At 44.7% G+C, this 26,517-nt stretch overlaps 1 protein-coding gene across 4 annotated transcripts in view; it reads left to right on the top strand.

Moving 5' to 3' along the window:
- STK10 (serine/threonine kinase 10) overlaps positions 1–26,517 on the top strand; it is a 68,373-nt gene that overhangs the window by 30,072 nt on the left and 11,784 nt on the right. For 3 of the 4 annotated variants that reach the window (XR_014508757.1, XM_083430732.1, XM_083430734.1), the window contains exons 3-11: positions 9,866–9,914; positions 11,719–11,868; positions 14,188–14,260; positions 15,809–16,003; positions 17,658–17,739; positions 20,179–20,313; positions 22,474–23,058; positions 24,329–24,459; positions 25,614–25,737. Coding sequence is in view for 3 of the 4 variants with exons in the window: in XM_083430732.1 (XP_083286858.1) it covers positions 9,866–9,914; positions 11,719–11,868; positions 14,188–14,260; positions 15,809–16,003; positions 17,658–17,739; positions 20,179–20,313; positions 22,474–23,058; positions 24,329–24,459; positions 25,614–25,737 (1,524 nt within the window). In the remaining variant the exon portion in view is untranslated. Of the gene's footprint in view, positions 1–8,932; positions 9,116–9,865; positions 9,915–11,718; positions 11,869–14,187; positions 14,261–15,808; positions 16,004–17,657; positions 17,740–20,178; positions 20,314–22,473; positions 23,059–24,328; positions 24,460–25,613; positions 25,738–26,517 lie in introns of those variants that run through there. The other variant, XM_083430733.1, reaches the window with a different exon arrangement.

Here is a 26,517-nt window from a genome sequence, read left to right as displayed (position 1 = left end):
ATATGTACATGATTTAGTTTGATTCTCTTAACCAAATCATGCCCAGGTTTCTGTCACTCACAACGGTAGATTCAATTCCCTTCTGGTGTCTGAATTCCTGTCGTCTTGTTCCCCCTCCACACACTGAGCTGGTTTGCAAGACACGGGAATACAAAATACGCCTTCGCAAAGCCGCCTGAACTTTCCAGTTTACAGGTAACAGCTCATATCCACTTTCACTCCTCTCTGTTCCTTTTGACTGCTGTGCTGAGCTGAGCCAAGAACAAACCATGGTTAGAGCTTGTGGTAAGTTAAAAGAATGCTTCACTGAGAGTTGGGCTGACATGGTAAGCCAAACCTATGCCAAAGCTTAGCTCAGAATGGTGCAGCAGTAAAAATTACGAGAGGGGAGCAAAGTGGCTATGAGCATGATCTTGCGAAGCCAAGGATTGGCTTATATATCATGCCGATGGGGCTCATTCGATCAACATGTGGAAGGTTGCAGGATTGCGGCAGGTGACTCCGCTGCCCACCTGTGTGTGGCTAAGAGCCCCACTCCCAATCTGTGTGTGTTCAGTGGAACATAATGGCAAGTCCTACTCAGGTGTGTAGTTGGGAATCGTGGTCATGGCATAGCTCCTCATTGAACGGATTGGCTTCATGCAAGGTCAGCACACACAGGTTGGCAGCAGAGCCAGCAGCTGTGACACACTCCCCTCCCTGTCCTAATGTGTGAAGCAGAACCATGCCATTATCTCCTGCAGAAGTTTATTTGCCTGGAGCTAAGCTCTCCTCTATAAAGACATGTCTGCATAAGGCTATTTTCAATTATCTTGTCCTTGCAAGCAGTGCTGCACCTCTGCTGTGACAAACACACACGCTGGCAAATTGTCTCTTATCCTCCAAATGGCAGATTTGGGGTGATGTGTTTGTGGCTTGTAGCACCATTGTGGTTAGCAGGAGCTCCCAGGGTAGAACAACACCCTATGCCGTGCTTTCTGATTCAACTCCCCCAACACTTCAGGTTGTGGCCTGCAGAAATAATGTTGGAAAGGCAAGGAACTCCAGTGTGGGCATGTCCTGAGGAAGAAGGCACTTAGCAGTTCTTTGGAAGCTGTCACGTCTTCAGTAAAAACATGTTTTTAAGGTCAAAATGAAGCATCAGGCCTGCAGTTCAAGCATCAGCATGTAGATGCTCATGAATCAGCAAAGCTCCTATCTTGTTGTTTTATTAATACAGAACAGTGCTTTAAAGGAAGTTGATTAAATTAGAGAGTTGGGTTTTGGTACAGGCTTGCTTGTATCCTTTTGAAAATTATGACTTAGCTCTCTTTGTTGATTAAAATGCAAGCATATCTGGATTTTAACCAGGCATCCGTTTTGAAGAGAGATCGCTCAGACAAGGCCATCCCTTATCAGATGTAGGTTTTACTGGCAAAGTGTGCATTTTTCTTTTATTCATTTGCAAATTGTATTGCTTTGTATTATTACGCATTTATATAAACAGCACACCATCTCACCCAGCCTAGCCTATAACTTTTCCCAAAAGCTAACAAGAAATTATACAGGAAGAAATAGTTAAATGTGAACACGGAGGGCGGGAGAGAGAATTGGTGCAGTGCCAAAGTATGGAACTGGGCTGTCCAGTCACTAGCACCATTTGTGAGATGGCTGAGGACATCCACTGCATTCTGAATGACGCTGCCACTGCTGCTGCTGCTGCTGCTGCTGCTGCCGCCGCCGCTGCTGCCTCTCAGGGGCTGCCAACCACATTGTCACTACTGTGGTGTGTTTGCCATGCCTGGTCCTTAAGGGGCTTGGAGCAGCCAACAGCACCATCCAGATTGCAGCTGTTGGGACTGGCTAGGCAGGTGTAAGGAAGATGAATGGGAATGACATAGTTTCTCTTCCTCCAATCCCAGGGGACCAAGCTGCTGCTGCTGCTGCTTTTGGTTTATGCATGGAGCAGGAAGCAGGAGACAGCCACAAGAAACCCATGGCCACTTTGTAAGTGGTGCAGCTTCTTACCTAGGGAAGAACAATATATAGATGACCAGAACATGCATTTTCCTCCTCTGTATGTGGGCTAATTGAAGGAGTCATGTGTTGCTACAACACTTCCTTCTGGTCAGAGGGGCAATAATACTATGTCCCCAGTACTAAATTTCCCACATATTTCTCCTTGTAGGCTATTTTGTTCAGGAAAAAATAAAGCATTATGCCTGAGCTCCCTAGTGAATAGCACCCTTGTATTATAAGAGAATAATGGCAAAATGGAAGCAATCTGTTTTACAGAGAGCTGGTTATTTAAATTCCACCTACTGAATACTTGTGTGCCAGACAAGCTGTTGACATTTGAATTCTCTCTCCCCCCCCCCTCCAAATGAGGTTTGTTTTGTGGTATTCGGTGAAATCACCAGAAATCTGCTATGGCTTTGGGAGATCATGTGAGTGCCTAGAAAGTCTGAGGGAAGCTTTTAGTCTGGAGAGAGCGAGAGCACTCCTGTTCAGAGAGATTGTAGTGCCGTAAAGCTGATCTGTAGTCATAAAGAGCAGGTCTCCTAAATGCTTATATCAGCAAACAAGTTTGACCTGGGACCTTTTATAAGGATCAGGGAGTGCTATCTATTGTGCTATCTACTGGTGCATGTGACATGCTGGCTTCTTGGTGCATGAATACTCCATTTGCCTAGTATGAGTACAGTTTCCTCCTTTTGGCCAGAGCAGAATCCTTGCACCACCACTTGTTCAAGAGGTGCTGCTGTTTGGCCAAGTTCTTTGAGCAAGCCCTTCCTGTCTTGGCCATTATATGACCTATTAACCCTGAACTCCCTCTGTTGCTTGTGATTAGGTAAGGTTTATATTACAGAAGCTAGTCAACAGGATTATTTACAACAGGATATAAGACCTTATTCACAGTTAAGATTTCTAGGGACTTGCACTGATCAATTTGTATTTGCAATATTTTAAAAATTACAGAGCTCAGAAAAGGAGTTGGCTCTATAACAACTGACTCTCCCATCTTTGCTTTATCACTCATCTAGTAAGGTCCACTTTAGGGCCAGTCCTCTCAGAACTGATTTTTGCTGTTCAAATACTATACAGGCAATTCTGCTTATTTACACTTGCCCCCAAAAGGGGTAGGATAACAAATAAGTCAGTTTTACAGACGGTTCTTGCACTAGGGCATTTAACTCATTTCTTATACGGAGATGAATTGCATATAGGGGAGTCCTTTCAGAAGGCTGGAATAGTTTTCACAGAGAATTTAGCTGTAAATTCTGAGAGTTTCAGAGAAGTAGAAGGAACACACCCAATAATGTGTGTGTGTATCTGTCGCACACCCTACTGTTCAGTGTTTTTCCCCCTGCAGGATTAATAGTTGAGTGAATTGCCACTTTGTAAGAGGAGGGACCAAAGGTCATGAATTCTTCACATAGGAAGGGTGGTGCCAAGCTTGCAACACTAATCTTTGCTTTCTCAGCAGTTAAATTGCCATGCCAAAGAGTTTAAATCCCCTTTGGTGAAAGGAGTGGAGATTGTGTTAAAAGGTTTGAATGGGTGGAATTTATCTCCCCTGTTAGAAGTTGCAAGGCTGTCTCAAAAAGATGCTAATTCAAGCATCCATTTAAAAGGCATTATTCGGATTGCTGGGCCATGAGAGTCTTTCCTTTAAGGTCATGTATTTTAACTTCTAATATAATAAAGACTAGTTTAAAAGCCCCACCCCACAATAAAGGAAAACGTATTCAGAATTCCATGGTGGGATGGATTACGATGTACAGGTATTTAGGGGTGACCTTCCACTAACTGCTACCATGACTGAACCAGAAATCAACCATGGTTGATACCAGAAAGAAATGAGATTCTGACTAAACATTAGGAAGAATTTTCTGACACTAAGAGCCATTCAGCAGTGGAAGTGGTGGCCTCTCCTATCTATCAGCGATTCTTTAGCTGTGGTTCCTGCATTGCAGGGAGTTACACTGTTGGGTTCTCTTCCAACTCTACGGTTCTAGGCTGGAGTTAGAATAGAGAGCGTGACAATTGTTCCAAGTGTGGCTGGTTAGAGCCTGTTGGCTCTCCTTTCCTTATTGCAGCCAGGGCGTAGCTAGGAGGGGCCAGGGGCAGCTGCCTCCTCCCCCCCCCCAAAAAAATCTAGAAAATAAAATTAAAATAACTAACTGACCAATTGCATCACAGATAACTCAGTTCTGCTCCCCCTAACATAAAGCCTGTCCCCCAATAAATCCTGACTACGCCCATGTCTGCACTCCAGCACACAATGCAGCCGGGTGCCATTTTGGAAGAAGCACAGAAACCATCCCCAGTTAAATTTGATCATGTAGGTTTTGCTGATAGGCACAACCTTAAAAAAAAGTACTGCTTAATGATGTGTTCTTTAGAGTGGAATGTACAGAACATCCTGTTTAGTGCTAGAAGGCAAACTTTGACATTAGAACTATTAGAACCTCATACATCTGGAACTATTAGAGCTTGTACTGCAACTTAAACTGGATTTCTGAGCTGTAGGGAGACTGTGTACAAACAGTCCCCGCCCATATTTATTCTTATCTTAATTGCAAATTGTTTTTTTTAAAAAAACTATCTAAGGTTCTCTGGCTTCCTCCCCTGCATCCTGTATTCACTGACTTTTCTAACCTTTTATGCCTTACTAAATTGACTGGCACACTCCTTTCTCCTCATCCCGTCCCAAACCCAAATAAGGCTATGTAAATATCGTAACATGGCTAATATTGATCCAAGCTAAGCTGGGTTTAGTCCTCTCCAATCGTCTACAAACTGGTCTCAAACTGGCTCCACATCAAATTCTATATCCACTCAATAGTGAAGGAAGGCAGCTGAATTTAAACGAATTTAAAGCTGAGATAGCAAATTACAGCATAGAGAATAACAATGGTTGTGCCTGGCAAATAGAAATCTGTAACTGAAATATGAAAACTACAGTCACAAATATACCTTTATGCATGCAGCACAAGACTAAAAAAGAGAGAATGCAGCCACCATAATCAGAGTAGCAAGATTCAAAGTTATTTGAGTTGACTCATTCCAAACTGATGTGACTGCTTTGACTCTACAGTTTCTCATCTCAGCAATTCTAGGGCTGCAGAAAGAAACGGCAAGGAAGTGAAATGTCTCAGTGGGGGAAACTAGGGTTAGTAGGGTGATTACTGCAGAGCAAGCCTGTCAAGTTGCGGGTGAACATATCAGACGATACAGAGATTCTTCAAACAGCTCTTGTTTATTCACAGGCCAGAACTGAACTGAACTGAAGGGTTCAGCCAAGCTGCTTATATAGAGCTCCACTAGAATGCAACAGTAACCATTTTCTGTAACTATCCAATCACTGAACATCACTTTCGATCCCTTATTTGCATATGTGGACCTGAACTATCTACAGTATCCCCCTGCTGGCCCAGGGTGAGAACTTCAGTACATGACAAAGCCCCCTAGCTTGTTTGAAATAATTCAGTGGCATTAATATATTACATAACTGAGGGCAAGATTTTCAGTGTACATTGGTCTTAGTTGCATAGGTAGGGAAGAGAGAGAGAGAGATTTCTTGAAAGCCCCAAGTTGGAAATAGGTTTAAGTTGGCATACACTTAAACCTGGACTCCACAATAATATCCAGTTTCCTTGACCCTCCCTGAGGTGAAAGAAACGTGCTTCTCTCAATGAGGATCCCTCTTGGATTACAAGGGGAGCAGAGCTGGCACTCAGCTCCTTGTCTCTCCCAAAGATTGGCGCAGCCTCTCTAGTACTTGGGTAGGCAAACTAAGGCCCAGGGGCCGGATCTGACCCAATCGCCTTCTAAATCTGGCCCGTGGATGGTCCGGGAATCAGCGTGTTTTTACCTGAGTAGAATGTGTGCTTTTATTTAAAATGCACCTCTGGGTTATTTGTGGGGCATAGGAATTCATTCATTTTTTTTTTTTTTCAAAATATAGTCCGGCCCCCCACAAAGTCTGAGGGACAGTGGACCAGCCCCCTGCTGAAAATGTTTACTGACCCCTGCCATGAACCAAGTACCTTAGGCTTATTGGTTGTTTTCACCAACCCTGAGGGTGGCACAAGACATAACCTGTCAAATTTTGTAATATAGCTCAAGTCTGTCTTATCCTAACTAGTTAGGACCACAGCTGAGTGTTACAGCACTTACTCTGCATGCAGAAGTTCCTGTGCTCAGTGGGGCTGGCATTGCACCCTGCCTGAAACCTGGAGGGCTGCTGTCAACCAGAGTCAACAGTGCTGGACTAGATGGGCCTAGTGGTCTGACTAGGGCAACTTCCTACGATCACAGGGCTTGCTGCCACAGTGCAAGGAGCACACTGCTCAATTGGTAGCAGCCAGCAAAATGAGCCTGAGTGTCGCTCATTCCACAAAGGCCTCTCCTGGAGCAGGACCTGAGCCTGAAGCGGAAGTGGACAAGGCTGAGCTATGCCTTTTGGCTTTCTCCTCTTGGAGGAATGTTGGAATGCCTGTCATGCAGTTGCTAAAGGCACCGGGGCCTCTGTCACCAAAGGAAGCGGCACACCTAGTTGGCAAACATTTGACTTGCTTTCGATTTGTATTATTTGGAGCCGTGTGAGACAAAGGGCCGGATTTGCAGACAAAAGTGGCAGACAGCATTCAAGAAGTTTTGAAATCTAGGAGAGCAATTACTAATAAGATTGAGCTATGGGCAGTTTGATTCTTTTTAAGAGGGTGGAGATTACATGGGAGAAGGGGGGGGGTGACCAGAGAACAGCCAGGTAACAGCATTGCTTGCTTTTTAAACAAAGAAGCAGAAATGCAAAGAAAGTGCTTTTGGCATTACTCTTTTCTTCTTTGTCTCTCTCAAGAGCCAAAGGTGTCCCGTTGAAGTCACGTTGTCTTCCCAAGCACTCGTTCATCCCTCGTTCTAAGCAAATGGTTTGCACCCACCCCATATGAACAAACTGTTCACCCAAGAATGCTCCTGGATTTCTGTATCTGTTGAAGTGAACTCTAACCCATTCAGCTTCATGCAATAATAAATCTGTTAGACTTTGAGATGCTACAAGACTCTGCCATAAGCTATCAAAGAGTCAATGGCTACTCCAGAATTTTCTGTGCACTTTATTTTCAAAGCATTCCTTTTTTTCTTTTTTTACAGATGTAAACTTATGATCTATGCCAGAAATGACATTAAATAATGCTAGTAGGACTTTCCCCAATAAGTTTCTAGTACCCACCTGTAATAAACACCTTCCGCCATGCTAAATGACTGTGTTTTTATTTGGGGGGAGGGTGTTTCCAAGTACACGAGCAGCAAACAGTAAAATTACTTTTCACGGGTTTAGATACTGATTACTGAGCGTGGTTTCAGTCTCAGTGTACAGTCAGCCCTTCAGCACTAACAAAATGATATATATATCCCGATGGTGTTGTGACAAGAACCTGGCTCAAGCTGCATTATGGATTGTGCCAGAACATGCTGTATAGATAGATTAACAGCAATGATAAGTGCATGGGAATTTATTGGTGCATGAGTCAGGAGATACTTGACACAGTTGAAATGTTTATTGCAACAAAGCAAAGCTCTATGACACATGACAGTGAACAAAGGTCACTCCGCTGGGGTTCTCCTGTCACAGAAAAATTAGCCACACCTGAGTGATAATAGAATAACAATGATGATAATAAAATTTGCAGAGACTGCTCACTGTAAATATTTGTTGATGTGAGTACTGCTGGAAGCTTGCGTATGCAGAGTATATGCACTTCTCATTCCAGAGTAGGAGAAACCAATGGGGGAAAAAATCCTCCAAATCAGGTCAATAGTCACCTGATGGATAAGGGATGGATGTGTTTCTGTGTGTATATATGGTTTTAATTTTATTTTAGTTCATTTATATTCAAGGCAACATGCATGAGGATCTGAGGTGGTTTCCCATCCCAGCACGGACCAGAGAGACTGGCTTAGTTTTAACAAGGTGGCTGCCTCATTGCCCTCAGCCCATGCCCTAGCTGACAATTAGGCCTCACCTACATGGGTTACCAATTTGATTAGTTTGGGCCCTGAAACTCAATTCTTGTGTCACCAAAATGATACCCCCACTTCAGTACTGCCTCAGTTCCCAAACGGATAGCCCTTCCCCCAAAAGACAGTGGTACTTCCAGGCCACTCAGAAGCTGAAATTTGGCACATATATAGTCTAAGTCATTCCAAGTACAAGATACGTCTCGAAACAGGGCAAAGTCACAAAGGAGGGGGCATGAAGTGTACTCCTGAATATACAGTGGTACCTCGGGTTAAGTACTTAATTCGTTCCGGAGGTCCGTACTTAACCTGAAACTGTTCTTAACCTGAAGCACCGCTTTAGCTAATGGAGCCTCCTGCTGCTGCCACGCCGCCGGAGCACAATTTCTGTTCTCATCCTGAAGCAAAGTTCTTAACCTGAAGCAATATTTCTGGGTTAGCGGAGTCTGTAACCTGAAGCATATGTAACCCGAGGTACCACTGTATTCCTTATAGTCCAGCACAGAGCAAGCCAGTCTGCACATAGAACAGAGTGTTGAAGTTTTTGGAGTTGGCTCCTTCCCTGGACTGAGATTTGGGGTAGGGGACACTTTTAGCTGCAGCCAAAAACATAGTTCACCACTTGCAAAATATGAAGGGGTATGTGTAGGTGATGTATAAATACCTGAACTACAGTGGACAAATTTGACTTGCTCCCTTAGTTCAGACTCCATTGTAGCTAATCCTTTTACTTCATAGACATGCTCAAGATAAATTATTAAAATTTAAGCCTAATTGGTTGTGATGTCAAGGGGTCACTTTTAGGGTCTTCAAGGGAATGTTGTGATGGGCAAAACGTAATATTTTTTAGCGCAATTACAAAACAACAGGCAAACCCCTGAGAACCAGCTGCAAGCTTCATCTTCAAATTAAAGCAGAAAAAGGAGCGTTATGAGTTTTAGGATGTTTCTGAGCTGTTTCCACGTCAGCTCTCAGCTATGACAACTATTTCATCCTGTTGGCAAGTTCAAGTATCTGCAGCAGCCCTCTCTGTTCAAGCTGCAATCGAAACCTGTAAACAAATGCGTGAGTGGAGTCATGAGCGTTGAAGCTGCTTCAGATGGGCCTGCAGGTACAGGGGGCATAGGGGGGCTGGTTTTTAATTTTGTGTGAGAGGGCAATGATCTAAAAGGAAGTTTCCTGTGGGCTGAAGTCAAGGCTTTGTTTTCTCCCATTTACTCTGTGGGAGGTCTTGAGGGACATGATCGGATGGGCGTTCTTCTTCAGGGTTAGGCAGACGTCAGAGTAACATAATAGCTAAGGGAATCAGCTGCAAACCAGGAAGTCTCTTGTTCCCATCCTCACCTTTGCTGTGAAAACTTTCTTGGTGGCCCTTAGGCAGGCTGTGTCTCTTCTCAGCCTCAACCTCACTGCATCTGCAGTGTGAGGATAATAATACCGAACAACCCTTCAGGATTATTTCAACAACTACAGTATTTGAATAAAGAGGTTTATGAATGTGAGGCAGTAGCAATATTTCTGTTTGGAAGAGCTGTAAGTTAGACAGTCCTGATTTTGTGTGAGATCTCGTATGTTGTTTATTATAATGTTCTTAAGCAGCAAGCACCCGAGTTTGACTTAAAACACCTTACAATAACATTTTAGAAGTAGGGACTTGTGCCCAACAGCAAGTTGCTCTACTGTGCCAAAAATAACAATAACAATAAAAAAAATAGTTGGAGTGTGACTTAGTTTTGGGGAAGAAGAAGCTGATTTGTTCCAAGAAGATGGTTTTGTTGTTGTTGCTCTCTCTGATAGCAAACAAGCTGTTCTCTGAAATATAATTTCCAGCTGCCCATTTAAAACTTTCTTTTTTTGACAGATCATGATTGAGTTTTGCCCTGGTGGAGCAGTGGATGCTACTATGCTGGGTAAGTGACATGAAGCATCTTAACAATGAAGCCCCTTTTGAGGTCTTTCAGCACATTGAATGTGTTCTGGTTGTTCCTCCCACTCCCATCCCTGCAGGAAAGCAGAGCATTAGGTTTCTGTCCAAAACATGCATGTGAACAGGCTGAAACTGATCATGTGCACGCATGAGGGATTAGGGAGGGGGAAGACATCTGCCATCGAAGAGGGTATTATTTTCCATGGCTTGACTCAGACCCAACACAAGAAGCAAGCAAGTGGCTTCTGTGCTCGCCCAGACTTACTGGGAATGATTGCTCCGCGTTATAGTATTTGGGGGTGAATGTGAGGAGAAGGGGTCACAGCAGCTACTGCTTTTAAAAAAGCAAGCCCACACAAAGGCAGTCTTGTAGCGATGGGACATAGCTTAGATTTGCTCTGGCTCAGTTTTCAAGAACAGTAGCTAAGGCAGGGGGTTGTGTGAGTTTGCCAATCTTGCTGGAAGGGGGAGAAAGGGAGCTTTCAGTTTCTCAGGATCTGAGTCTCCTGTTTAACCAGGCAAAGCATATCTCATTTCACAGGTACCCTCCAGGTTTGGGGATTTGCTTTTAGAGGAAAATGGGGGAGCAGGAGGGGGAACTGAGCTATATTTCAAAGGCCTAGATCATGTCTGGCATCTATGCTCCAGGCAGCAGGTGGTGAAGCTATGTACTCTTACAGGAGGCAGTGTACAGAGGTCACAAGTCTAAACTCCCAGCCTGTGGTTTTCAGGAAAGAAGGGCTGGGACATTAAATTCATGACCAGTCATTGGGGGGGGGGGGGTGATTCTCACTGTGGTGAATGAATTCCAAGTGTGCATTTTGTATTTGTTATGAATTTCCCTCCGTCACAGCTAACCACACAGACAGTTGGGATGCAGAGGATTGGCATCCTGCAAATTATCTTAGACAGCTTTTGGTATCTTTGGGAAACATATTCAGTGGTATTCAACTTTGTCTTACTCAGAGCAGTCTTACATGGAAATTAAGGGACATACCCTGAGTAAAACACAATTGAATTTCACCCTTCAGAAGAAGCATAGGAGCAGAAATACTTGCCCTGAAAAAATGATCTCTTTACCGCTACACTGAATTCTACCCATATATCTGAGGGAATGGCAGCCCTGTTTTCTTTTTCCCTCAGGGTCCACCTACATCTGGGATGGGGAGCCAGTGGCCCTCCAGGTGTTCTTGGGCTCAGACTCCCATTGCCCCCATCTAGCATGTGGTCCAGCAAAAGCGGGGGCATCGCAGGGTCTCCATACCTGGCCTAAAATCACTATTTCCTTAATCAAAGTAGGTGAAAGAGAAACCACCCACTGAAACAAATACGGCTCTCCCAATGTCCAAAGCAAAGGCGTATTGCTCATGAACAGAAACAATTGTCTTGAAACGCCTCATCTACATTCACTGTGTTCTAGTAGAGCAAGATTAAATATTGTATGTTTGTCGTATTTTACTCTCAGCCTAGTGGTTATGCGTTAGGGCTATGAGCTTTGATATGTTGCATATACAAATTAATCAGTGAAATGTTTAACTTCAGAATAAGCTCTGCAGGGGTTTCCCCCTTTCAGTTCATAACCAAAGCTGGCAGATATTTTGCACCTCAGAATAATCCACTGCTGTTTCCTTTTTCTTTTCTAAATCTGAGGGAATGTAGCCTTTGGGAGAAAAAAAGTTGCTCACCCCTGATGTATATACGGTTGTTAATTCAAACTCAGGGCAAAAGTCAACCCTGTTCCCTGAAGCTAAATTTAGGAGCCTTTTCCGATTGCCTCTGTTTTATAGAACTGGATCGAGGCTTGACCGAACCCCAGATCCAAGTGATCTGCCGCCAGATGCTAGAAGCCCTAGACTACCTCCACAGCAAGAAGATAATCCATCGGGACCTGAAGGCAGGCAACGTGCTGCTGACCCTGGATGGAGACATCAAGCTTGGTGAGGCAAACTAGTTAGCCCTTGTGTAAGATGGGTGCAAAGCTGCTTCCTGCACACAGTGAGATGAGTGGCTGAAAACAGTGGCTGCAGCGTTGTTGTTGTTGTTATTATTTATTATTTCAAAAACAGCAACTGTAAGAGCTGTTGTGTGACCACATGAGAAAATTATGCATGCTTGGCTGCTGTAGAATAATCATTTGTTAGGTTTGTTTTCTTTCCACCCTTTTCCTCTGAGCAGCTGGGAGCCACGTTGTAGCCTTGCAGCATCCCTGAGGGGTCATTTGAGCAGAGAGACAGAGACCTACTGAAAGCTACCCAGTAAGCTTCCTGGCCAAGCAGGGATTTTCAACCCTCTCTCAAGAAGATCTCAAACAGTGTATTTACTTAGAAGTCAGTCTCAGTACATTCACTGAGACTTACTCCCAGGTAACTGTGCATAGAATTAGACACGACAAAACGCAGAAACAATGTTAACTGGTCTCAAACAAATTTTTGCAGTGTGGAGTGCTGCGAATTCTATTCTGCAGTCAGTTAACAATGTGGTCTTTCAAAATACTCAATTACATTCAATTTATCCCACCCTCAGAATAACCAGTTATGATTTAATATCTGTTCATATTCCTCTTTGGACTGTCTTGACTCTTGGGGGATGCCCCTTAGAGAGGGTTTTCCTATTATTTTTGTACTTTTGCAAACCTTTGAGTTTATAACCTAGAATCAGTCAGTGTTGACATCAGCTAAATCTGTGAATGGAGAGGTGCTGAGGGTTATTCTTTTCAGCTTAATTAGAATATTTTTCTCTCTTCACCGTAGAATTCGTAGGGTTCTAAAAACTGTGATGAAGTTACTTTGCACGGTACACTTTTCAAAGACCCTCCTTTATAAACGGGATTGTGCCGATTTACTCTGGATGTGGACATAAATCCTCTGCATGCAAAATCAGTTTGATGCAGGCAGGCATCAAGAAAGCAGTTGCTTGCTATGGTAATGTGCTGCAAGAAGCCTGAAGTGATCTTCCTGGCATGGGAGCAAAGTTCAGTTTCTGTATCAGAAGTTGGCCTCTTTTGCTGATGCTAGCTGTGATGAGAGAAGGTTTTTATTAGAACCACAGAATCGTAGAGTAGGAAATGACCACAAGGATCATCTAGTCCTGCGATGTAGGAATATTTCACCCAATGTGGGGCTGAAACTCATGCTCTACTGACTGAGCTACACGGGGATGTTAGCATACTTTGAACTTTGGCCTTTCCTTTGGCTCCTGCTCAGACTTGCTGAGCTAAAATTATGCCAGTTCCGCCTCTTTGAATGATAGTACCCACCGGAATGGATGTTCTTCAGAATGGGGATAGGTTGTATTGAGTCCAGAAAGACTTAAAGCAAAACAAAAAACCAACAACAAATCTGGGGTCACCACCTGCAGAATTTAAAGGGGAGACTGATAAATGCAACTTTTTTCATTCTGTATGGGATTGTGTATAAATTGATGTCTGCCACAGGAATTGGCATGTTTTCTGTGCAAGCTGGAGAGGGTGTAGTTTGTTAGCGAGGACAGGGTGACGTTTCCTACACTTCATCACCTTTTCAGTGGAAATTTTCTAGAAAGAGGAGGAAGAATAACCCTTAACACAAAATAGAACTGCAGACAACAGCAGGAAGCAGGAGAAAACAATTGATGGTTTGTTAGGATTTTGCTGAGGTATCCAACTACTTAACTGTTAAAATAAAGCAAAATGCTCCACTAACCTGATGGGAAATGAAAGGGCTTCCTTTAGCATCCCCTGTTATTTATATGGCAGATTAAAATAAATAAATACAATTACCTTGGCTTTCGTGGGGCACAGTTAACAAAAATCTGGTACAGTATTTAAACTTCTGACCCTCATTGGGACAGTCTCTTTTGTCTATGTGAGATGGATTTTGCTCCATGTGATTATTATGCAATGTGTTGTGGTCACCTAGAACTCCTCTGTTTGTTGAAATCATGTTCCAGTTTGCATCTACTAATGAAAAATGTGTCCAGCTACAAGTAGTCCTAGAGTTTGTCCACACTTCTGCTTATCCCGTGCCTAGAAAGCACAAGTCTGAGTGGTTTGCCCACACTCCTTTCCCGGAGAGACAAGAGGGAGTGTGGATAAGCCCTTGCACTGTGTCAGAACCTTAGCCTAGGGCCTAGGCATTGTCCTGGCCACTTCGATAATCGTTGATTGTTTTCAGAGAGTCTCTTGGTGACAGAAGGTAGCTCTTTGCTTGAGCTGCTTAAGGCACACAAGCAACTTGCAGCCGGTATCAGAGGATTTAACATGATCAAAATCTTTTCAGCGGATTTTGGAGTATCTGCCAAAAACATGAAGACTTTGCAAAGACGGGATTCCTTCATTGGGACACCATACTGGTGAGTAAATGAATTCAGATTTGCAAGATGCTTGAAAAGGCTACCACCAAATAAGGGCATATATAGTCCAGCTCAAGAATGAAGGTGCTACCTGCCTCTTGGCTGAATTGTAAACTATCCACACGAGTGGAAGTGTGTCAGAGAATGTGTGGCCATGTGTATATGCCGTGTGCTTGGTGTTTTACTCCTGGGGCCCCCCAAATGGCACCTATGGGCACCCCAGCACCATCAGCCACCTGCCAAGGTCCCCAGCCCCTCCTAGCCTTTTTTAAAAATTGAAATGTTTTTTGCCTGCATTTCATTTGTTTTTGTTTTTTGGGAGGGGGAGCATTGTAGGTGTTCTGCCTCTTTTCAATGGTGTGTGTCTGAGTATGACCTGTTTTTCTTCTGCAAAACAGATATTTTGTGGTGCTCGTAATGGTTTCTTAGGTTTCCAAAGCTGCCCCTGGGCTCAAGAAGGTTGAGGACCTCTGTTTTACTCTCAGTGCTGTGCAATTACATCTTTGTGTGTATTTTAATGAATTGAATCATAAGAGATTCATTAGAGTGCACATGTCTGCTAGCCCTGGAGGTTGATGGGAGACAGGCTGGGCCAGTGGTTGCCACATTTGGGCTCAGAAGGCAGGAACCGGCCAGTTGGCTGGCTAGGGGACATGCCCTGCTTCGCCCGCCAAGATTCCCTCCTGTTGAGTTGAGCCCTGCCTGCCTCCTCCCTGGACCCTCCTCACTACAAAGTGCTTCAAGCATAGGGGAGCACAAAGAGTACATCAACAAACTTGCACAGGGGGGAAACTACGTTGAGTGTCCTGCATTGCTGGGGGTTGGACTAGATGATTCTTGGGGTCCCTTCCAACTCTCCAATTATATGAATCTATGCAAATATGCAAGAGGCTGCAAACCTAGATGAAAGGCAGTTTTAAATTATTGTTTTATGTGACATCAGTGAAAATAATACAAGTCCCGTAACTGGAATGAGATGTTGACGAATCCAGGCCATTCTCTCCCCCCTACCCCTCTCTTTTACTCCCTACCATTTGGTGGAATGTCCTTTTTGAAGCAGATCCAAGTGTATGAGAGCAGTGATTCACTCTAGGAATTTAATCTCTAAATCAGCCACGTTGCTAAGGGGATGCAATCAGTGAGCATTAATTTGCCATCTAAAGCAACATCCAGGCCAGATGTCATTGGCCTGCTGGTTTTCTGTCGCTGCAGCCTGTTGAGAATGGAGAGATGAATGGTGGTTGCCGGAGGGGGGCGGGTGAACTGGATACTGTCTTTAGCCAATTGATTTAACCATTTCCACATCCCATTTATTGCAATGAGAGAATTACGTGTGTGCTCAACTCTCCAGTAAAAATCAGTGTGACCTATAAGTGCTTAACTCTGGATAGATCATGCCAAGGGCAGCAGAAGATGCTCCTCCTGACTCTAGGCTAATAACCGATTAAATATATAGATTAGCTGGGGTGGGGAGGTGTTCTTCAAAACCGCTGACCAATGGTAATATGTTGGTAGCAGAGCACCCAATTCTTTGTTATTTCTTTTTAGGATGGCTCCTGAAGTGGTGATGTGCGAGACCATGAAAGACACCCCCTACGACTACAAGGCTGACATCTGGTCCTTGGGCATAACTCTGATAGAAATGGCCCAGATAGAGCCTCCTCATCATGAACTCAATCCCATGAGGGTCCTGCTGAAAATAGCCAAATCTGATCCTCCCACTCTTAACTATCCCTCAAAGTGGTGAGAAGACCTTTTTTTTTTTAGTGCATTTGCACTTGTGGGTCTGTGAGAGGGAGTCTGTCTGTTGGTCGGTCGGTCCCTGTTTGTTTACCCAGACAACTGTGGGTTACCTTTGTCTAGATCAAGATAATAACAAGGACTAATTTCTTCTGCACAAACCCCCACTTGTCCATGTGCTCACTGAATAACCTTAGGCAAGACCAATTTTCCAACCTACCCTATTTCCACAAAGCGCTTTCATGAGGATGTGGAGAGATAACCCAATGTATGTCACCCTGAGCTCTTCAGAGGAAGGGTGCCATACAAACTTAGCATATAATAGCACCAGTCTTCCCCAACCTGGTGCCTCCTTGATGTTTTGGACTGCATCCTGAGAGCCACCACTGGTCAGAGTCGGCCATGGGTGTGAAACTGGATCTGGCCCAATTCCCACCCCTTACAGGCCAACTTTCAGTTCTCTACACACATCTGGCCTATACATCTTTGCCCTTTCACTCCTGTCAGGGAACTGCCATCAGTGTCCGAGGGAGAGAGCAAGCTCCAAAGGGATCCCAGAGAGCGTCTCGGGAGTGGGAGAGGCAGCCCATATTCTGGGGGAGAGAATCAGCGTAGCTCCAGTAGAGAAGGGGGGGGGAGATGGGGGAATTGGCGAGGCGATCCCATGACTCCTTGCCGGGGACCAGCGGGGAGAGAAGGGGTCCTCCGCTGCCTACGCCCTCCTTGCGCAGAAGGCTTCCGCGCAGGGAGAGTAGGCGGAGACTGGGCGTCAAAGAACTTCTTTGCTGGAAGAAGTTTAAGAAACGCCCACTGACGGATTCTGCCAGCGATTGAGACGGTCACGGGTGAGTGGCTGCCCGGACAGGAAAGGTTCACTCAGGCAACCCAGCCAGTCGTTGGGACAAGCTTACACACGAGCAACCCCTAGAACCATTACAACTCCTTTAGAGTATTTCCTGTGCATTCTCCAAGTGTATAGATGCTGCATTGGAGTAAATACCTATCCAGACCTTCTGGGTGTTAAAGGGAGGAGTGAACAGCCCTGAAGCTTTTTCTCCCTATGCTCCGCAGTCCAAATCATACAGGATCACATTCAATGAAAATCACTGGGTGGTAGCTTCCATGGATAAACTTGCTTGTGACACAGTTTCTGCAGTCGTGTGTAGAAACTGCCAACAAGTTCTTTGTCCTGGCTTTACATAGAAGACAACATTGGATGGGAAAGCGGGGGGGGGGGGGGGGCAGGATGATGTTATTATCGCTTGCCTGACAGAAGGCTTTGTATTAACACGAGCTCAAGCGTACAATTGTCCTCATGTGAGCTTGCTAACATTTGGGCTTTTTGGCATGAATTGAGAAATAGAGTGACAGCATGTAACTTGCTTCTGAACAGCTGTTGCTCCGGAGCTTTAAAGGGAAGTGCTAAATCTGTAATTAACCAGGCAACATTTCTGCGTATTCAGAAAATGTTATTGTTTTTAATATGTTTGTGCTGCTTTGTCTCAGTAGCTCTTCCTTTCAACCCATTAGGGCTAACTGAACAATAATTTGTGGCGATAATACTGGGAATATAATTGGTGTGGGCTGTGGGGTGCTTGGAACCGTTTCCTCCCTTCTGAAGTTCTAGCCAACTCTGTTTGTTTCTTTGTGCATAAAGGTCTCCAGAATTTAATGACTTCCTGAAGACTGCGCTTGATAAGAACCCCGAGACACGTCCGACTGCGGCACAATTGCTGGAGGTAAGTGCAGGATCCCCAGTCAATAAATGCATAAAATACATACATACATGAGCAACTGCTTGCAGGTTGACAGCCCATGTAGTACAAACTTGTTTTTGGTGTGCTGATGCATAGAAAAGTTGAGCCTGTCTGCTGTAATTGTGGCTCCTAACTGGACACAAACTAGACCACTGTTAGGAGGTATAGCAATGCAAATTTGACTGCCAGTGCTGACTGCTCAGCCGTCCCTTACTTTTACTGGGCCTTCCAGTTGCTTCCACCTACCCACCCTCTTACTTGACTCCAGTGTAAAAAAGGTGACTGTAATTTTCTAGCAGCACTCATGCAGCAGCCACCATTCCTAGATACTTCTTTATTTTGGAAAATTCTCCTTGCCTACTTTAGAACCATGCATAGCATTTGTGTGTATTTTTTCAGTTTCTGTCCAAATGCTTATGCTTTACTATGAGCCTGTGGTTAAAAAGGAAAAGTTGTCTAATCGATCGATGGAGGAGAGGGAGTCTGCATCTAATGTGTCTTGTTGGAAGAGTTCTGAGTGTATTGACTCTCTGAAAATTGGCAGTACTGTATTGTCAACCAGGGGACGATTTCTTAATGAAGTTTGGTGCCAGTTCACATGCTTACTTGGTTGGATGACCCTCTTTCTGTGGTGCTAGGAAGTAGATGTGCGCACACATCTCTGCACTATGCATGTAATGGCACAGGTGACTTGTCCGCTGCATATGGAGGTCCAAATCTGGAGATTATTCCTCTCCAGGAGGAAGAACAGAAAGCATGAGTGGGAATTGGGGCTCCTCATGGAGCACATGTGTCATACATTAATAGTGCAGCCCTATGAATGTCTCCTCTGAAATGAGCCTCGTGGAGTTCAGTGGTGCTTCCTCCCAGGTTAGTGTTAAGAAGTATGCAGCCTCAATAGCCTATGATGTGCCTTTTCCTCTGTGAATGAGGGTAAATGTGCCAACAGACTTTGAGTCTATTCTGCTTAGTTTGTATACAGGGTTTTTGCACTGTCGCCAGGTATGTTTGTACTTATGCAAGCCATCTTGGTACAGAGCACATGGGGCTCTTAAGGACCAGGTCACACACTCCTTTCAGCTGCTTGAGTTGCTAATGGGAACACTGTTCTTGTGTAAGCATTGTAATCGGGTCTGGGGGATTATGGCTATCAAGCTGTACCAACTTCCATGTTCAAGAACATATCGAAGGCCCCATCTGCACAGCCCATTTAGAGCAGTATCATGCCACTTTAAGCAGTCATGCTTTCCCAAAGGATCCTGGGAAGTGAAGTTTGTTAACGGTGCTGAGAGTTGTTAGGAGAGCACTACTCACCTCACAGAGTTCCCTGGGAAGATGGATTGATGTTTAACTACTCTCTGAATTGCAGCTCTGAGATGGGAACAGGACTCTCAGGACTCTTAACCAACTGCAGTTCCCACGGATCTTTGGGAGATGCTATGACTGTTCAAAGTGTCACAGTACAGCTTTCAGTCAAATCAATCAGTTTATTTGTATGCTGCCTTTCCAAAGTTAACACCATGCTCAAGGCAGCTTACAACATATTTTTTTAAAATTGCATAGTTACAAACATAACAAAAGTAGTCATAAACAACAAACAAAACAACAAAAGTGCACAACCAAACTGAACAATTTCCACATAGATCGTAAGATACAAAATAAAGATACAAAAAAATTAACAGCAACAGCCCCCCCCCCAAAAAAACCCACCCTATACAAATACCCCAGGCCAAGATTCTGTTCACCAGCCTCAGCTTTTGTAGCTGGAGTCAGTCAGGGCCTCGCCCCCCCCCCCAGGTCATGTGGGAAAAGACCTGCAAGGCTGGGAGGGAGCGGGTCTTCCAGGACTTACAGCCAATTGCTGCCCCATGGATTGGATGTGGACCCATGAGGATACATTTTTGTCTGCCTCACTGCAATCCTGCTCAGTTTTAATCAAGGTGTTTTGAAACTCTTCCCCCATAGTTTCACCTGCAAGTGAAAAAGAGAGAATTGTTCCCCGCAGTTGTGAGAGACAAGTATTCCACATATTTGCATTTGTTTCCTACTTGGGTAGTTGTTTTCTCCAACTATCTAAGCACAACTGTGCCACAAACTTAGCTGAGCCCTCACAACACATGCAGGGGTCGAATTGCATTACAAAATGCCCTTCTGGTCCCTGTATTGCCTCCTGGAGAGACTGTTTTGCTCCCAAGAATACTTCCTGTGATTTTGCATGTCCATTTCAAAGCTAGAGAGGATGCAGACTGCCCATAGCACTTGTATGAGAGATTACATTGCTTGTGAGTCTACTTGCATGAATGAATTTGGGCAGGGGTGAGAGGAGCAGCTGAAAGTGGCCCCTGAAGTCCACTTTGAGTCATCATGACTTGGGTTGCAGGATTATTCATTCCAATACTGTCCCACGTTCTTGGTTTTCAGCATCCTTTTGTCAGCAAGGTCACTACTAACAGAGCCCTACGTGAGCTTGTGGCTGAGGCAAAGGCTGAAGTGATGGAGGAAATTGAAGACAATAGAGAGGAAGGAGAAGAGGATGACTCACCAGAATGTGCATCTGTAAGTTTCATTCTTTCTGTCGTCTTTCATTCTTTCTATCTATCCTGCTGCATGAAGGAAACACTTCTTTTTAAGAAGGAAGGCAAACCCCAACACCTGCGGGAATACACAAAATGCTTATATTTTTCAAAAAGCTTTCACAACGAAAGCTAGCTAGATACAGAAAAGTAAATGGAGGACCACCTTTGACCCCTGCATTGACTGTGTTTTTCTCCGGATTGGGGGGGGGGAGCCACTTTGTTGTTTCTCATGCAGGTGGACAGGAAAAATGCCTCCTTGGTTGGGGAGCGATTCCTCCTCACGCAGCAGCCAACAAGCCCTGGAAACAATGTGATGGGCAGAAAGCCAGCCCCTCCGCTTTCCTCTCGTGAGAGAAGTCTCCTAAGTTAATGCTGAATGTGTCTCTTCATGTGTAACCCTCACTATATGGCTAAAACGGCCACATGGGAAGATGTTGTCTGCTGCCTCCTTTGCCGCAAGGATAATGGCCCTGTGCCATTTGGGACCAAAAATGTGTTCTACGCCCTGGATCCTGCTGACTGGTATTGGGCTTGGCTCGTGCAGATAGGAGGCTATAGGAGAAGTTGTGTGTGTGTGTTCGTTCGTTCGTTCATTCATTCATGGAAGCAGTTCAGAAACAACTGGCAAGATTACCGTATTTTTCGCCCTATAGGACGCACTTTTTCCCCTCCAAAAATGAAGGGGAAATGTGTGTGTGTCCTATGGGGCGAATGCAGGCTTTCACTGAAGCCTGGAGAGCGAGAGGGGTCTGTGCACACCGACCCCTCTCGCTCTCCAGGCTTCAGGAGAGCCCCAGCGCCAGCCCCACAAGGTCGGGGGACAGAGGGAGGCGGAATGCGTCTTCCCGCTGTCCCCAGACCTGGTCTGAAGGCGGGCGGCGGGGAGAAGAGCGCTTCTCCCTGCTGCCGGCCCCACAAGCGCCTGGGGGGAAAATAATTTTCCCCCCTTTATTTACCCCCCAAAAAACTTGGTGCGTCCTATGGGCCGGTGCGTCCTATGAGGCGGAAAATATGGTAAATATGTTGTTGGTGGCTGATGCCAGGGTTCCAATCTAAAAGAGGTCTGTTCTGACCCAGGACAAGGGATGCAGGGGGCATGTTCCTTATCCTACATGGAACTTTTCTGTGGAGAAAATGATGAAACTGCTTCAGGCACAACGCCGTTCCCTGGAGCCTGACAAACCAGACTTTGGAGTTTTTGCAGACTTCCTTCGATTGTCTAGGACTTGGACAGAAAATAGACAAAGTTTCAAGGGGGTAGTTGAAATCGCCAAGAGAGGTGATTTTCAACATTCATGAAAACAAACCGAAAACTCTTCTCATGGAGGCTCTAGTTGTCAGAGCAGAGTCACTGCTCTGTGTCCTACACCTGTACCCCAACCCATTGTTCCCTTAAACTCAAGCACCCGGTGCCAGTCCTGGGAAAGAAGTTAAGGAGTGCTTCCTCTCTGACTGAAGCTGCAATTAGGAAATGCAAGCCTGGCTCCTCAAGGGAGGTGGGGGCGTTGAGGACGAGTGGCTGTGTGTTTCCTTCTCCCTCCCAACTCTGGAACTACCTTTAGAAGTGGGAAGAGCAGTGCAACTGCTGTCCCTGAGGGGGTCCTCATCTGTGGAGGCTGAGGACTCAGTGTCAGGAATTGCAGGCAGGTCTTCTTCACTCCTCCTTCCACTCAACTCCCAAGATGTAAGGGGGAGAGTAGAGTCTTCAATTGTTGCTTAAAGAGCTCCCAGAGAATCCAGTGGGACAGAGTTTCCTAAGAGATGACGCCCATGACAAATTTTTAGAGCTTGTTGGCGGTACTTTTTCCCCCTGCCAGTTTTATTCATGTGTTTTTATCTTCTAGCTTTTTAGTATGTAAGCTGCTCTGGTGAAGGATAGTATATAATATATTTTTTAAATCAATTATTTGAAATAAAACAAAAAGTAGAAGACAAAAGATCTGCTAGTTCAAGGTTTCAATAGTCTCCTTACACTACAAATATTCAGAGGACATTTTAGTCTTGTTTCTTTTAAAAAAAAAACACACAACCCCAGTACATTTCTCAATGCATATGTTTGGTATTTGACTTCTCAGTTAAGTTTTTTAAGGAGAACGAAGTCAAAATTTATGACCTTTCTTTTTCCCTTTTCTTTACTCAGCCCCTTGATGCGAATAAGAGGGACTCTTCTGTGCCAAGCCAGCTAAGTTTGCAAAAAGAGAAGTCTCCAGAAAACGGCTTGTCACTTGTGGCCAATGGACCCATGTTGCCTCTACAGCAAGTCACTGAAGCCATGAATGGGAAGGGCAACAAGGTTTCAAAGGAAGTGGCTAGCGACGAAAAGCCAGGCAAAAACAACAGCAGTACAAACTTGTCTGGAATTGAGGATTACACAGATGAAGCCAGTGCCAAAGAAAAGCCAGACGCCAGCCCCCAGTTGCTGCAACTCAACAAGAACGTTAAGCCAGCCGAGAACAGCAGTCTTGTCTACCAAAATAAGGACACTGAACCAGTAAGCAAAGATGATTCCAGTGTGGGAAGCCGGCCAGAGAGCAGCCTCCTTGAGACGCCGGTTGAAGAGAAGCTCCCCAATGGGAGTTTGAGTTCTTCCTCTCAGTTTGAGGATGGCAGCTCCAAGCAGGACTCTGATTCAGGTAGCACCTCAGCCTCAGAGAGCATGGACCTCAGTATCTCCTTGTCTACCGACCTGTCCCTGAACAGAGGCAGTGGGTCCCTCTCTCTTAAGGTAAGAATTTGGGCTCAACAAGTGGGATTTGTGTATCATGGAAACCAGGCTTCCCTCAGCAAACCTTTGAGCAAGATGTCTCTCTAACTCATTCTCCAACGAACTGATTCTATCAAGGGGTCAGGACACAAAATTTACTCCTACATGAGATAGTTGATTCTTAAAGTCTCTCCTGAGTTATCTTCCTAGAAGAGTCTGATAAAACCATTATTGGGCAGGTGGTGATAAATCTGAATGTTGTAATATATCCTAGACCCCCTGTGATTGTTAGTTCCCAACTTTAGTCACCTTTGTTCTTGTTAGGCTGTTATATATATATATATATATATATATATATATAAAATATATATATATGCTTTCGTAGATTTTCACGGGTACAGGAATGCAGGTTTTGGTGTCCTCGGGTGTCTTCCCGTGTAAAAGTTGGGGTGTCTAGGCGACGTTTCGACGAGGTCTCACTCGTCATCTTCAGGCTGGTGCTTTCGGCTTCTTGTTACTGGAACAGAGCAGGATCTCAGTGTTTGAGTTCCTATAAATACTGTTGAGGAGGTGTGGTGTATAGCCTCCAATGTTCTGGGCAGAGAGGAGGTTCCCAGGCTAGTGTGCCTTTTCTTCTTTTGTTCCTTAATTACTTGAGGGATATCTTGAGTGATTTCTTGAGTGATTTCCTGAATCCCACTTAGGTGGGTCATTAGGTGTGGATTAGTTGCTAAAGCCTTCGTGTCTTGAACTCTTGAACTTTGTGAAGAGTTTTTCTGAGAAGATGGCTGTGCGGTACAGCCAAGTGCAGTACAGCCATCTTCTCAGAAAAACTCTTCACAAAGTTCAAGAGTTCAAGACACGAAGGCTTTAGCAACTAATCCACACCTAATGACCCACCTAAGTGGGATTCAGGAAATCACTCAAGAAATCACTCAAGATATCCCTCAAGTAATTAAGGAACAAAAGAAGAAAAGGCACACTAGCCTGGGAACCTCCTCTCTGCCCAGAACATTGGAGGCTATACACCACACCTCCTCAACAGTATTTATAGGAACTCAAACACTGAGATCCTGCTCTGTTCCAGTAACAAGAAGCCGAAAGCACCAGCCTGAAGATGACGAGTGAGACCTCGTCGAAACGTCGCCTAGACACCCCAACTTTTACACGGGAAGACACCCGAGGACACCAAAACCTGCAATATATATATATATATACACACACACACACACACATGTAATTTTCTTTTAACGGTTGGTTCACCATAATAAACATTTGATTGATTACATAGGATGCAAAAATGCAGAAGATGACACTGAAACGGACCAGGAGATTTGTTGTGGATGGAGTAGAAGTGAGCGTCACTACCTCAAAAATCATCAGTGAGGATGAGAAGAAAGATGAAGAGATGAGATTCCTCAGGCAAGCTGAAAATCAGGGGATTTTTGGGTGGGGTGGAGATATGGGCACACCAGGCTTTCTCAGAATATAGTTTTCTCTATGCTTTTCACTCTCTCCATAGAGTTGTATGAAGTGGTATGGAACCAGGGGACTCATCACACAATATATTTTGGGCAGTTAAAAATATAGCATGAATGCTGCAGAACTGTAAAAACATGATCTTCTTATGAGTAACAGGGAGTTATGGCCATTTCCAGAGCCTATCTGACTGCACAAATTAAGGTTGTTGCTATATGGTGTATATAGCAGCTTGTTAGGAGTGTTTGTGAAGCCAAACCTGTTTTTGTTCTGTTGCTTTTAAGTGCCACTTCTGGTGGTTCTCCTGCTTAGTGAAGTGACTGTCTTCAAATTGATAGGTTTCCTCTCTGACATGGCAAATGGTGGACATGAGCAGTCAAGGTGCTCATCAAGGATGGTGTGGACCAAAAACCTGGCAGCAGCATTGCCATATAGCCTGGTGCCAAACAGTGAACAGCTTTTAAACTGCTCTGGTCTGTGGTCCAGAGCCCACAACTTAGTTGTTTTTTGGCATAAAATCGATATAAATACTGACCTATGAGTTTCGGGCTCTTTCTTTCTTTCTTTCTCCCTCCCTCCCTCCCTTTTCGAAAACCTTACCTTGTTGGTAGGTCTACAACCTAAACAAAATCTGACAGGTGACACCAACTTTCTAAACCTTGATTTAAAAATAATCAGAGGAGACCCACAACTATAGCTTGTAGCATTTGTCTGAGCCCACTGGGCTTCAGTCAGTGAGGTATGCTTCCTCATAGTTCATTGTGGGGTCATATTGTACATCTATTTATTCAAAGTGTCTGTACAAGGAAGGTGAATAATTCAAGGCCAGCGGACTGGGAAGCAGACCCTTCTCAATATCCTGCCTGAAACGGACAAGTGGTGAGAAGTGTGGCTGTGACACAAGGAGGCAGCAACTCCTTGAAGCAATGTTTCTGACACTAGGAACACTCAGTCAGTCACCCCTGTGGTTATTTTAGTATGGATTGTGCTCTTTGTCTCCCCCTCCCTTTTTTTAGCTTCCAGGGACTGCCTGCCCTGGCATTACAGGGAGAACTGGTCCTCTGTTCCTGAACTTCTTTTCCACTTTAATCCTACAGGCGCCAGGAGTTGCGGGAGCTGCGTCTGCTTCAGAAAGAGGAGCACCGGAACCAGACCCAGCTGACCAGCAAACATCACCTGCAGTTGGAGCAAATGCTGAAGCGCTTTGAGCAAGAAATGCACGTACGTGGCAAAGAGAATCCAAATTCCTCCCCCTTATTCAAAGATATCGGGCCACATGTTGGTGGGAAGCAGTGGGCAGAGGAGAAACACGCCACTCACAAGGCATATATTGTATAGCCTGTTAGCCAGACTAGGCAGGACGCTAGCCACTAGGAATGAAACTGGAGGCATGTTGATGGAATCATTAGCTTTTCCCTCCATATGCTGGGGCTATGTGGCAAAGGGAAGGGCCATTGTAAGTGGACATTTCCATCCAGTCTGGCGTTGGCTGTGCTCTGGTGCTGCTCTTGTGGCACAAGGCCTTTTCTTTGCAGCAGTTCAACAAGAAAAGTGGTCACCTTCGATGCTGGAGAGGTCTGCTGCAATGGCCCAGCTTTTGAGGGGTCAAAAAGAAATGTTGTGGAAACAAAACAATAGGCCTTAAAACCCTATGTGAATCTTTCTCAGTTTCAAATATATCCCCCCCCTTTTTTTAAAAGGTGACAATTTCTTCAGGCTATTCCCCCCCCCCCAATAAATACATTTGTACTTTTACATATTCTGGAGCCTTTCAGCAGAACTTGTTGATGTGATGTTCTTTCTTTTTCTGTCAGTGTTGATTTTAAATCTGGCCAAGAAGAAAAGTAACATCTCTGAAGCCATGTTATGGCATTCCTGCAAAGAATAGCTTAGTATAGCTTGGATGCTTCAAAGTGTGTGTTTCTTCCTGTGTGTTAAACCTGACAGGATAAGGAGACAATGCAAGATTGTCATATTTTTAATTGAGGAACAGTTTCAGCT

The sequence above is a fragment of the Podarcis tiliguerta genome, assembly GCF_965153285.1.
Source record: "Podarcis tiliguerta genome assembly, chromosome: 2".
Taxonomy (NCBI): Eukaryota; Metazoa; Chordata; class Lepidosauria; order Squamata; family Lacertidae; genus Podarcis; species Podarcis tiliguerta.
Note: the sequence above shows the minus strand (reverse complement) of the source record. Positions and strands in the feature narration are given on the sequence as shown.